The following is a 13719-nucleotide window of genomic DNA, read 5'->3' as shown; positions in this document are numbered from 1 at the left end:
GGTCTCGATCTCTTGACCTCGTGATCCACCCGCCTCGGCCTCCCAAAGTGCTGGGATTACAGGCTTGAGCCACCGCGCCCGGCCAATAAAAAACTTTTTAAAAGAAAAGAATTCCGAGTCACGGCACCATAAAAAAAAAAGAAAGAAAAGAAATTTTTTAAAAAGAAATACCTGACATAGAAAAAGCGTTCAATAAATATTTCTTGCATGAATTAAAGTACTTTTGCTGAGACATTTTTCCCCACACCGACCCTCCAGCCAGTCCTGGGATCTGTAACGCATTCTTCGAGCGAAGACCCGGAGGTGACAAAACCCGGTAACCACAGGCGCCCGAGCCCCAGCCGCGCAAGCTCACGATTGGGCCAGGAGTGATGATAAACAAGCATTCAGCCCAATAGAAAGTCGTAGTTCTCTTGCTGGGCGTGACCTGAATGGCGACGTTGGCCGCCTCCTGGGCTGGAGCTCTATCCGCCCGGAAGACTCCCCTAGACCCCATCTCACTCTGCTTCCGGCTAGCTTTAGTTCCGGTTCCTGTCCGACTCGAGTCTTTGCAGAGGGTCACATTGAGCTGCAAGGTGCATCGGGGGTGCCTTTAGGTGAGTGTGAAGGGTTCTGGAACCTGGAACCCCAGCCTAACGGGCTGAGAATCTGGACCTCAGCTTCCCCGAGAACGGGTTGAGGCTTCCGGCTGGCGGCGTCCAGCCTCCTTGGGCCCCGGGACCCTGTTGTTCTGTTCGTCGTAAGAGCTAACAAAGATATAACAGGAGTTCTTCCTTGATGCGAGGCAACATCCCAAACAACTTAAATTAATTCATTTAACTCTCCCACCAGAGAGTTCTATGAGATAGGCCTGGGATCATCCCCTTTTGACAGTAAACAGGTTCGGAGATACCAAGGGACCTAGCTGAGCCTACACAGCGACCAGGATTTGGGCCAGGAGTTTGTCCTCCAGGGCTCTTCATCGCTAATTCACAGGCGTGGCCTCCCGCGGCTTGCCTGGGCTGCAGCCTGGCTCCCTGGTGTCCTGTCCATCCTCCCTTTTGGACGTGGGAGGGGCCGCAGCGTCACCTCCGAAGCACCCTCATCCTCAGATACCGGGTCGAGATATCGCCGGTAACCATCGTTCTGACTGCATCTGTGCCCCAGCGGCTGGTGTTTTACACCCCACCTCCCCACCGAAAGACCGTTTTAGTGCTCCAGACCCCCACCACCACTTTGCATCGCTTGAATTTGACACTGCTCTACAAGTCTCTGTATAGCCCCACTACTCCTAGGGATTCCCTCGAATATAGACACTTTCTCTCAGGTTCCCGACGAACATTATGTGTCACTTCTTCAGACATTATATTAAAGATTTTTAACCCTGGGTCCGCAGAGCTGGGAGAATTCCAGGAATGCTAGTGTTTGAATTGGGGTGAGTGGGTGGAATTACATCTGTGTGCTAACCTTTTGAGGCAACAGCCTCGGTAGTACTAGCAGCTGCTGTGATTTTGTTAGCAATCAAAACCATAGACAGGTTTTTCTCCTTTTTTGAGGTGGTCTCTGTGTACCCAGGCTGTCATGCAGCGGAGAAATCTTGGCTCACCATAACCTCTGCTTCCCCGCGCAAACGATCCTACCTCAGTAGCTGGGACCACAGGCATGCGCCACCACACCTGGCTAATTTTAATATTTTTTTGTAGAGATGGGGTTTCACCATTCCCAGGCTGGTCTCGAACGCCTGTGCTCAAGTGACCCTCCTACCTCAGCGTCCCAAAGTACTGGGATTACTGGTGTGAACCACAGTGCCCCACCCAAAATCACAGATATTCTTATATCACATTATAACTGCAGATGTCACAAAAGACTATATCCACTCATTACTTGAGTGAGGTTGCAGGGAGTCTCGCTCTGTCACCCAGACTGGAGTGCAGTGGTGTGATCTCCGCTCACTGCAACCTCCGTCTCCTGGGTTCAAGGATTTTCCTGCCTCAGCCTCCCAAATAGCTGGGATTACAGGCACCCACCACCATGCCTGGCTAATTTTTGTATTTTTAGTAGAGAAAGGATTTCACCATGTTGGTCAGGCTGGTCTTGAACTCTTGACCTTAGGTGGTCCACCTGGCTTGGCCTCCCAAAGTGTTAGGATTATACGTGTGAGCCACTGCACCTGGCCAAAATTGTATTTCTTAATGAATCCTCAGCTGGATATAACTGGTTTTCTTTGTGATACTCTTCAGGTTTTTTTTATTTCTTCATGTATTCATGGAACCTATGCAGTGTTTTAATACATTTAAACATATTCAGGCCAGGTTTGGTGGCTCGCGCCTGTAATCCCAGCACTTTGGGAGGCCAAGGTGGGTGGATCATCTGAGGTCAGAAGTTCGAGACCAGTCTGACCAACATAGTGAAACCTCGTCTCTACTCAGAATACAAAAAAATTAGCTGGGTGTGGTGGCAGGCACCTGTAATCTCAGCTATTCAGGAGGCTGAGGCAACAGAATTGCTTGAACCTGGGAGGCAAAGGTTGCAGTCAGCCTAGATCGCACCACTGCACTCCAGCCTGGGCAACAGAGCAAGGGTCTGTCTCAAAAAATGAAAAGACATATTCAGTGAGAGGTTTATGGGATTTGTCAGACCACTGAGGAGTCTGTGGCACCAAAAAAATTAATAACCTTTGCAGTGTAGATTATGCCAACAATGGAGGTAGCCCACCATTTATTTTTATGCCAGATAAACTTAGGAAGTCACTTAGGCACCCTGTTCCTTCCTCGTCTGGGCAGTGGTGATAGTAATAGTTCCTACGTTCCTACCTTTTAGAGTGGCTGTAGGAGTCAAGTGCGTACAACAGCACCTGGCATGTAGTAAGCATTCAGTGAGTGGTAGCTCATGTTATTTGGGAACCAGGCTTGATTTTGCTGAGGATTTGCACCCCAATGCTGCCGTGACTTCCACACTCAGATGTGTGGAGCGCCCTGCCCCTCATCTTTGAGTGCATGTTGAGAGGCAGGAACTTGTTCACACCCCCCACCATTCTTCTGTGCCTCCTCTCTTCCATTGACCCTGGGCAGTCTGGCTTGCTCGGGGCCCCTGCCAACACCCGCTCCTTTCACCTCCAGGATTCAGCACCATGGCGGAAGAGATGAAGTCCAAACTCAAGAACTACAAGACTGCCCCTTTTGACAGCCGCTTTCCCAACCAGAACCAGACCAGGAACTGCTGGCAGAACTACCTGGGTAAGCAGAACCTTTCCCTGGCCCCACACCTCTAGTTACTCACCTCTTGCCTCTTCCTAGGGGACCCATCCACCCCAGCCTCCTCCCTTTTCTTCTGGACATCCTTCCTCTGGAGGGCCCGTGCTTCTTATCACTTGCTGTTCAGGTCCAGGCTTGGGTTACAAACTTTGGTTCCTGCAATGATTTTTTTTTAATTTTTATTTTATTATTATTATTATTATGGTTTTGTTTTTATGGTCCCCCCCCCCAAGAGATGGGATCTCACTCTGTCACCTAGGCTGGAGTGCAATGGCACAATCATAGCTCACTGCAGCCTCAGTCTCCTGGGCTTAAGAGGTTGTCCTGCCTCAGCCTCTCAAGTAGCTGGGACCACAGACCCACGCTACTGCATTTGGCTAATTTTTTTTGTAGAGAAGAGGTCTCATTTTGTTGCCCAGGCTGGTCTCAAACTCTTGGCTTCAAGCGATCTTCCTGCCTTAGCTTCCCAAAGTGTTGGGATTACAAGTGTGAGCCACTGTGCCTGGCCCCTACAGTGATTTTTTTTTTAATGTGTATGTGTGTGCGTAATGTAACATGTACAGAAAGTACATAAAAAGCATGTACAGCTGAATTATTCCAGAGGGAACCCCTTGTGCAACCATAACCTGGGTAGAAAAGTAGACATTACCCACACTCTCCTCTGCTCTCCATTGCCTTCCTTATGCCCTCTCTGGAACACAACACCATGCACTCCCCAATAGAGAAGCAACTCTACTAAGTAGGGGTGATCACATCTTTGTTTTTGTTTTGGTTTTTTTGAGACAGATTTTTTTGCTCTTGTTGCCCAGGCTGGAGTGCAATGGCACAACCTCGGCCCACTGCAACCTCCGCCTCCTGAGTTCAAGCGATTCTCCTGCCTCAGCCTCCCGAGTAGCTGGAATGATTACAGGCGCCCACTACCACACCCAGCTAATTTTTTATATTTTTAGTAGAGACGGGGTTTTACCATCTTGGCTAGGCTGGTCTTGAACTTCTGACCTCGTGATCCACTGTCTTGGCCTCCCAAAGTGCTGGGATTACAGGTGTGAGCCACCACACCTGGCCTCACATCTTTGTTTTTTACCACCATGTTTATTATTTTATTTTACTTTATTTTATGCTTTCTTTTATTTGTGTTATGTTGTTATGTTATTGATGTAGCTTTGTTCTTGTCATCTAGGCTGGAGGCTGGAGTGCAGTGGCACGATCTCAACTCACTGCAGCCTCCGCCTCCCGGGTTCAAGCGATTCTCCTGCCTCAGCCTCCCAAGTAGCTGGGATTATAGGCATGTGCCACCACACCTGGCTAATTTTGTATTTTGTAGTAGAGGCGGGTTTCTCCATATTGGTCAGGGTGGTCTCAAACTCCTGACTTCCAGTGATCTGCTTGCCTCAGCCTCCCAAAGTGCTGGGATTACAGGCATAAGCCAGCTCACCCGGCCTAGATTGTCTACCAGATGATTGGCCTGGCGCAGTGGCACATGCCTGTAATCCCAGCACTTTGGGAGGCCAAGGCGGGCGGATCACTGGAGGTCAGGAGTTCAAGACCTGGCCAATGCGGTGAAACCCGGTCTCTACTAAAAATATAAGAGAAATCAGCCAGATGTGGAGTGGACACCTGTAGTCCCAGCTACTTGGGAGGCTGAGGCAGGAGAATCGCTTGAACCTGGGAGGTGGAGGTTGCAGTGAGCCAAAATCGCGACATTGCACTCCAGCCTGGGCAACAGGAGCAAAACTCCGTCTCAAAAAAAAAAACAACAGATGGTTCCCTTTCTGCCTTCATTCTTAGGACTCAGCATCCCGGCATCAAGATTATCTTCCCCACTTCTCTTGTCTTGTTTCTGGATTTCCACAATCCCCACACATGCCACTCATCTTTCCCCATCATTCCTGGTGCCAGAAATAAACAGCAGTTCTCTGGAGGGGGTTGCAATATCAGTTTAGTAAGATATCTAGCCCTTGTTCTTACACTTGTAAAATATGTTTCCTGTCTGCGTGTTATGTCTGCATAACTGATCATGAAGTAAAAAGTATTTCTCAGCCGGGCGCGGTGGCTCGCCTATAATCTCAGCACTTTGGGAAGCTGAGGCAGGTGGATCACAAGGTCAAGAGATCGAGACCATCCTGGTCAACATGGTGAAACCCCGTCTCTACTGAAAATACAAAAAAATTAGCTGGACATAGTGGCGCATGCCTGTAGTCCCAGCTACTCGGGAGGCTGAGGCAGAAGAATTGCTTGAACTTGGGAGGCAGAGGTTGCAGTGAGCCAAGATCGCACCATTGCACTCCAGCCTGGGTAACAAGAGTGAAACTCCGTCTCAAAAAAAAAAAAAAAAGCATATCTCATTGAGTTTTGATCAGAAATGTGTTCCATGGCTGGCACAGTAGCTCACACCTGTAATCCCAGGACTTTGGGAGGCCGAGGTGGGCAGATTGAGACCAGCCTGGCCAACATGGCGAAACCCTGTCTCTACTAAAAATACAAAAATTAGCTGGGCATGGTGGCAGGTGCCTGTAACCCCAGCTACTTGGGAGACTAAGGCAGGAGAATCACTTGAACTTGGGAGGAGGTAGAAGTTGAAGTGAGTCAAGATCACACCTTTGCACTCCAGCCTGGGTGACAGAGCAAGACGCTTCCTTTAAAAAAAAAAAAAAAAAAGAAATGTGTTCCAGCGCTTGATCTGGGCTGACTTGACCCCCTTTCTTCGCAGACTTCCACCGCTGTGAGAAGGCGCTGAATGCTAAAGGAGAGGATGTGTCTGTGTGCCAATGGTACCGGCGTGTATACAAATCCCTCTGCCCCATATCCTGGGTATGTGCCTCCTACCGGGGCCCTTTGGATGCTGGGGTGGGGGTCTTAGCAGAGAGGAGTGTGGTGGCTTGGTGGGAGCTCATCTGTGAGGGGCAGAGGGAGTGACTCAGTGCCTTTCCTCCCTCCTAGAATTGCCTCCCTTTCTCCTGCTGATGCCCCTTAACCAGTCAGGGCTGTCAGCTGAGGTGACCAGGGCATCTTGCTCGGTGTAGCTTGCTCACGCATTCTCCAGATACATACTCAGCACTGGGCTCCCATCCCTATGCAGTCACAATTTGGTGCAGTCCTGTCCTTTTTTTTTAATGAACATTTTCAAAGTAGAGAGAATAATTCATTGACACCCAAAAACATCCATTACCCAAAGTGAATAGTTATCAAGATTTTTCCAGTTTCTTCATGTACCCCTTTTCTTTTTTTTCTTTCCTTTGCAGAAGTATTCTAAAGCAAGTCCCAGACACGGCATTTCACCCCTGCCTACTTCAGTGTGCGCTTCTCTTTTTTTTTTTTTTGAGACGGAGTCTTGCTCTGTCGCCCAGGCTGGAGTGCAGTGGCACAATCTCTGCTCAGTATAACCTCTGCCTCTCAGGTTCAAGCAGTTCTTCTGCCCCAGCCTCCCAAGTAGCTGGGGTTACAGGTGCACGCCAGCATGCCCAGCTAATTTTTTGTGTTTTTTGTAGAGATAGGGCTTCACCATGTTGACCAGGCTGGTCTTGAACTCCTGACCTCATGATCCACCCACCTCGGCCTCCCAAAGTGCTGGGATTACAGGCGTGAGCCACCACACCCGGACCCAGTGTGCATTTCTAAATAATAACACAATAAGTCCTTTCAACCGTGATCTGAGCAAATCTGTTGTCAATATTTAATGGCTCTTTGCTATGCCCCTGCCCTTTGTTTAAAAAAAAAAGACAGCGTCTCACTACATTGCCCACGCTGGACTCAAACTCCTGGGCTCAAATGTTCCTCCTGCCTCAGCCACTTGAGTAGCTGGGACTATAGGCATGTGCCACTGTGCCTGGTGTTATCTATCTTTCTATCTATTTGATACAGAGTCTTGCTCTTTTGCCCATGCCGGAGTTCAGTAGCATGATCTCGGCTCACTGCAGCCTCCACCTTGTGGGTTCAAGTGATTCTCCTGCCTCAGCCTCCTTAGTAGCTGGGATCACAGGCATGAGCCACCACACCCAGCCTCATTTTTGTATTTTTTTGTAGAAACAGGGTTTCGCCATGTTGCCTAGGCTGATCTCAAACTCCTGAGCTCAAAGCAGTCTGCCTGCTTCAGCCTCCCAGAGTGTTGGCATTACAGGCATGAGCCACCGTACTCAGCCGAATCTTTCAAAATAAAAAAAAAAATTACTCTTCTTTAACTCGGCAGTTCCATATCTAGGCATGCTACAAAAATCTTCATGTATAAAGATGCCCATTGCAGAGCTGTTTGTAATGGGGAATATTTGGAAATAACCCAAGTTAAAATATTATCTTGATAATCTTTATAGAGACTGTGGTGATCTACATGCTGGCACTTAGAAAGAATGCTAAGACACAGGAAAAGCAAGTTGCAGAACAATTTATATAGTAGGACCCAATTTGCAGAGACGGAGTTTTTATGGTATGGTATGTGTATGTAAATAAAGTCAGCATGAACAGATGGCACTTATTATGGGCCAGCTGTGTTGTTACCACCTTTTTTTTTTTTGAGACAAAGTTTCGCTCTTGTTGCCCAGGCTGGAGTGCGATGGTGTGATCTTGGCTCACCACAACCTCTGCCTCCTGGGTTCAAGCCATTCTCTTGCCTCAGCCTCCTAAGTAGCTGGGATTACAGGCATGTGCCACCACACCCAGCTAATTTTGTATTTTTAGTAGAGACAGGGTTTCTCCATGTTGGTCAGGCTGGTCTCCCGACCTCAGGTGATCTGCCCGCCTCGGCCTCCCAAAGTGCTGGGATTACAGGCATGAGCTGCCGTGTGTGGCCCAGCACTATTTTTTTTTTCCTTTTTTTTGATAGAGTCTCACTAAGTCTCCCAGGCTGGAGTGCAGTGGCGCAATCTCTGCTCACCGCAACCTCCGCCTCCCGGGTTCAAGCATTTCTCCTGCCTCAGCCTCCCGAGTGGCTGGGATTACAGGCATGTGCCACTATGCCTAGCTAATTTTTGTATTTTTAGTAGAGATGGGGTTTCACCATGTTGGCCAAGCTGGTCTCAAACTCCTGACCTCAGGTGATCCACCCTCCTCAGCCTCCCAAAGTGCTGGGATTACAGGTGTGAGCCACCACGCCCAGCCATGTTAGCATCACATATGCTCAACATGCTAAAACAACCATATGAGGCAGGTACTGTTGTTAGTATCCTCATTTTACAGAATTGGAAACCTGAGGCCCGGAAAGGTTGAGTAACTTGGCCAAAGTTGCACAGCTAGGAAGTGATGGAGCAGGGATTCAGATTTAGCCTCTCTGTTGTCCATGCTTTCATCCACTGTTCCTTATCCCGGTGGTCCTCACCCTTTGTGGCACCACGGACCGGTTTCATGGAAAACAGGTTTTCCACTGACAGGTTTGTGGATGGGGTATTACGTTTATTGTGCACTTTGTTTCTATTATTACTACGTTATATAATGACATAATTATACAACTCACTATACTGTAGAATCAGTGGGAGCCCTGAGCTTGTTTTCTGCAACTAGTTGGTCCCATCTGGGGTGACAGGAAACAGTGACAGATCATCAGGCATTGGATTCTCGTAGGCGCACAACCTAGATCCCTCACATGCACAATTCACAATGGGGTTCGCACTCTTGTGAGAATCTAATGCCACGCTGACATGGCAGGAGGCGGAGCTCAGGCAGTAATGCGAGCATTGGGGAGCGGCTGTAAATACTGGGCAGCTTCTCTTCCCTGCCCGCCACTCACTTCCTGCTGTGTGGCCCAGTTCCTAACAGGCCACAGACCAGTACAGTACCTGGTAGGTACTGGTCGGGTCTCAGGGACCCCTGCCTTATAGCATATAAATGTGAGTGTGTATGTGTATAAAATGTATATGCAATGGGCACAGTGGCGCATGCCTGTAGTCCCAGCTACTCTGGAGGCTGAGGCTGAGGTGGGAGGATCCCTCGAGCCCAGGATTTCTGGGCTGTAGTGGCTATGCCCATCAGTGTCTGCACTAAGTTCGGCATCAATATGGTCCTCCCGGGATCGGGACCACCAGGTTGTCTAAGGAGGGGTGAACCAGCCCAGATTGGAAACGGAGCAGGTCAAAACTCTCGTGCTGATCAGCAGTGGGATCGCGCCTGTGAATACCTACTACACTCCAGCCTGGGCAACATATCGAGACCCCATCTCTAAAAAAAAAAGAAAAAGAATCTTTTTATAAAAAGTGTATATGCTGCCGGGTGCAGTGGCTCACGCCTGTAATCCTAGCACTTTGGGAGGCCGAGGTGGGTGGATCATCTGAGGTCAGGAGTTCAAGACCAGCCTGGCTATCATGGTGAAACCTCATCTTTAAAATAAATAAATAAATGTATATGCTTGTAACTGGCTGTGAGGTCCACAAAGAGTAGAGTGTTGCTTTTAGGGAGTATAAATTTGACATGGGCCTTAACTTTTTTTTTTTTTGAGATGGAGTCTCACTCTGTCACCCAGGCTGGAGTGCAGTGGCCCGATCTCGGCTCACTGCAACCCCCACCTCCTGGGCCCCATTCAAGCAATTCTCCTGCCTCAGCCTTCCAAGTAGCTGGGATTACAGGCACGAGCCACCATGCCCAGCTAATTTGTGTATTTTTTAGTAGAGACAGGGTTTCACCATGTTGGCCAGTCTGGTCTTGAACTTCTGACTTTGTGATCTGCCCGCCTCGGCCTCCCAAAGTGCTGGGATTACAGGTTCGAGCCACCACGCCCGACCCATCTTTTTTTTTTTTTTTTTTTTTTTTTTTTTTTTAAGAGACAGAGCCTCACTCTGTCACTCAGGCTGGAGTACAGTGTGCAGTGGTAATAACATAGCCCACTGCAGCCTGAACTCCTGGGTTCAAGCGGTTCTCCCACTTCAGCCTCCCTAGTAGCTGGGACCACAGGTGCATGCCACCGTGCCTGGCTAAGCTTTGTATTTTTTTGTAGAGACAGGGTTTTGCCATGTTTACCAGGCTGGTCTCAAACTCCTGGGCTCAAGTGATCCTCCCACCTCAGCCTCCCAACGTGCTGGAATTATAGGCATGAGCCACCATGCCCAGCTTATTTTTTTATTTTTTGTAGAGATGGGGGTCTTGCTGTGTTATCCAGGTTGGTCTCAAACTCCTGGGCTCAAGCAGTCCTCCTGCAGTGGCCCTCCAAGGTGCTGGGATGGCAGGCCCGAGTCACCACCCCTGGCCTCCGTCACTGCTTGTACGAAGCACTGCCTGTGGTCAGTGGTGGGATTGCACCGTGTGTTCTGTTTGGCACCGTTTTTGCACTCAACTGTGTATCTTGAAGACAATGCCAGAACATCAGTCAGCCTTCTTTTTTTTCACAGCTGGCTACTATTCCATCTCCCCTATTTGGACAGACAGCACAGTGTTGACCCGAGGTTCTGGAAGCAGGGCCCGCCATTGGGGTTCTGTACGGTGACAGATCTCCCCAGTGACAGCTCTGCAGTGGGCCTGGGGTTTTCCTGCCCTTTGCTCTCCTCCCAGCATGTCAGCTCATTCAGAACAGTGATTTCTGTCTTTCGGGGTCACTGCTGATTCCCGGGCCCCTGGAATAGAGGTTGGCACACAGCAGGTACCCATGGATATTGGTTGAACAAATAGGTGGGCAAAGTGAGGAAGATAAGAAGCCCACCCATTCATTTTCCCCACGTCAGAGGGAGTAACACTGTCTTTCCACAGGTCACAGACTGGGATGAGCAGCGGGCTGATGGCACTTTTCCCGGGAAGATCTGAACTGGCTGTACCACCCTCTCCTGCATCCTCTGTCCTTCTCCCAGGGTGGTAAAGGGAGACCTAGTACCCAGTGATCCCCACCCCGGGATCCTAAATCATGACTTAACTGCTAATAAAAACTCGTTGGAAAAATGAGACTGTACATGTGAATGAGCTGGGCAGTTGCACAAGAAGCTGGCTGGAATCAGTGCTCTGACCAAGAAGGGGATCCAGTGAATATTTTTTCTGTTTTGTTTTTGAACTTTAACTTTTTTTTTTTTTTTTTTGACGGAGTTTCGCTCTTGTTACCCAGGCTGGAGTGCAATGGCATGATCTCGGCTCACCGCAACCTCCGCCTCCTGGGTTCAGGCAATTCTCCTGCCTCAGCCTCCTGGGTCGCTGGGATTACAGGCACGCGCCACCATGCCCAGCTAATGTTTTGTATTTTTAGTAGAGACGGGGTTTCACCATGTTGACCAGGATGGTCTCGATCTCTTGACCTCGTGATCCACCCGCCTCAGCCTCCCAAAGTGCTGGGATTACAGGCGTGAGCCACCGCGCCCGGCTAACTTTTTTTTTTTTTTTTTTTTTTTTTTTTAATTTAATTTTTTTAAAAAAATCAGTCCAGGCTGGAGTGCAGTGGTGTGATCTTAGTTCACTGCAGCCTCCGCCCCCCAGGTTCAAGCAATTCTTCCACCTCAGTCTCTCAAGTAGCTGCAATTATAGGGGCATGCCACCACACCCGGCTATTTTTTGCATTTTTAGTAGAGACAGGGTTTCACCATGTTGAATATTGTATTTTCTTTTTAATAGAGACAGGGATTTTCCATGTTGGCCTGGCTGGTCTCGAACTCCTGACCTCAGGTGATCCACCAGCCTCGGCCTCCCAAAGAGCTTGGATTACAGGCATGAACCACTGCCTGTGCAGTAAAGAGCTCCTGGCCAGGCACGATGGTTTACACCTGTCCCAGCACTTTGGGAGGCAGAGGTGGGCGGATCACTTGAGGTTGTGAGTTCAAGACCAGCCTGACCACATGGAAAAACCCCCTCTCTACTAAAAAGAGAATACAAAATTAGCAGGCTGTGTGTACAATTGTCAACAAATGACCAATCTGTTTTATCTCTAATGCTCACTCCCCCCTCCACCACCGTACATCATTTTAAAGCTAATCCTGGAGATTATATTTTATTCAGAAATAAGTAACTATATGTATCTCTTGGAGATACCTATTTATTTTTTATTTTTTGAGATGGAGTCTTGCTCTGTTGCCCAGGCTGGAGTGCAGTGGCGTCATCTCAGCTCTCTGCAACCTCCGCCTCCTGGGTTCAAACTACTCTCCAGCCTCCAGATACCTGTTTGTTTTTTTTCCCCAGGCTGGAGTGCAGTGGCATGATCTCAGCTCTCTGCAGCCTCCACCTCCCAGGTTCAAGCAATTCTCCTGCCTCAGCCTCCTGAGTGGCTGGGATTGCAGGCGCCCGCCACCACACCTGGCTAATTTTTGTACTTTTAGTTGAGACAAGATTTCGTCATGTTGGCCAGGTTGGTCTCCCAACTTCTGACCTTAGATGATCTGCCCACCTCAGCCTCCCAGAGTGCTGGGATTACAGGCATGAGGCACTGCACCCGGCCAACACAAATTTCAAGTGAAATAGGACAGCCAGTAAAGTCAAGGTGCTAAACTCCCTGTGTCCAGCCACCCAGTTCTGCCCAGGGGCTGCCACCCATGCCAATGCTTCCTGTACATTCCTTTAGAGATAGCCCTTGCATCTAGAAGTATTTGTAAATATATTGATCTGGTGCCTATTTACTCCCTGATCTATTTCCGTTTGCTCACACAGTCCCTGCCACACTGTCCTCTTTAGTGTGCAGAAACTCTGTGAGCAAATGAAGTATTTCGTCACACCAGGCTGGCTCCAGCCCGAGTCCTTTATCCTTGCTGTTTACTCGGCCTGTAATGTTTGTCCACCAGCTGCCCACAGGCTCACCCCCTCACCACCTTCAGGTCTTCATTTAGCGAGGCCTTGCCTGACCACTCAGCCTACAACTTCAACTCCTCCCACTTTGTGCCCCTTCATTCCTTTTGTTTCTTAAGCACTTACCACTAATATGCCAAGTATCCTTCATCACTGCACCACTGGAATATAATTTCCATGCGGGCAGATTTGAAAATGGATATTTAGGATGCGGTGGCTCACGCCTGTAATCCCAGCACTTTGGGTGGGCGAGGTGGGCAGATCACCTGAGGTCAGGAGTTTGAGACCAGCCTAACTAACATGAAGAAACCCTGTCTCTACTAAAAATACAAAATATTAGCCAGGAATGGTGGTGCATGCCTGTAATCCCAGCTACTCAGGAGGCCAAGGCAGGAGAATCGCTTGAATCTGGAAGATGGAGATTGTGGTGAGCCAAGATTGTGCCATTGCACTCCAGCCTGGACAACAAGAGCGACACTCCATCTCAAAAAAAAAAAAAAAAGAGAGAGAAAATATATATTTAATTACCCCTTTCACCTTTTTTTTTTTTTTTGAGATAGGATCTTACCCTGTCACCCAGGCTGGTGTGTAGTGGCATGATCTCATTCCCAGCCAGCTTTTTATTTGTTTGTTTTTGATAGAGACAGGGCTTCACCATGTTGCCCAAGCTGGGCTCAAACTCCTGAGCTCAGGTGATTCGCCTTCCAAAGCCTCCCAAAGTAGTACTGGGATTACGGGCCTAAACCACCATGCCCAATCTGTGTTTTTCCACATGTTCTAATCTTCTAATCTTTTTCTTTTCTTTTTTTTTTTTTTT

At 48.7% G+C, this 13719-nt stretch overlaps 1 protein-coding gene across 1 annotated transcript; it reads left to right on the top strand.

The window, feature by feature from the left end:
- Nucleotides 1–422: 422 nt before the first annotated feature.
- LOC116530953 (cytochrome c oxidase subunit 6B1) lies at nt 423–11084 on the top strand. The gene is made up of 4 exons (XM_032249556.1): nt 423–596; nt 3099–3215; nt 5944–6044; nt 10896–11084. Exons 2-4 carry the CDS (start codon nt 3110–3112, stop codon nt 10947–10949), a joined length of 261 nt encoding a protein of 86 aa, XP_032105447.1. The 5' UTR covers nt 423–596; nt 3099–3109; the 3' UTR covers nt 10950–11084.
- The last annotated feature ends 2635 nt before the right edge of the window (nt 11085–13719 follow it).

The sequence above is a fragment of the Sapajus apella genome, unplaced genomic scaffold (assembly GCF_009761245.1).
Source record: "Sapajus apella isolate SASKATOON/1434 unplaced genomic scaffold, GSC_monkey_1.0 scaffold68, whole genome shotgun sequence".
Lineage (NCBI taxonomy): Eukaryota > Metazoa > Chordata > Mammalia > Primates > Cebidae > Sapajus > Sapajus apella.
The sequence above is the reverse complement of the archived record's forward strand: the minus strand, read 5'-3'. Positions and strand labels throughout refer to the sequence as shown.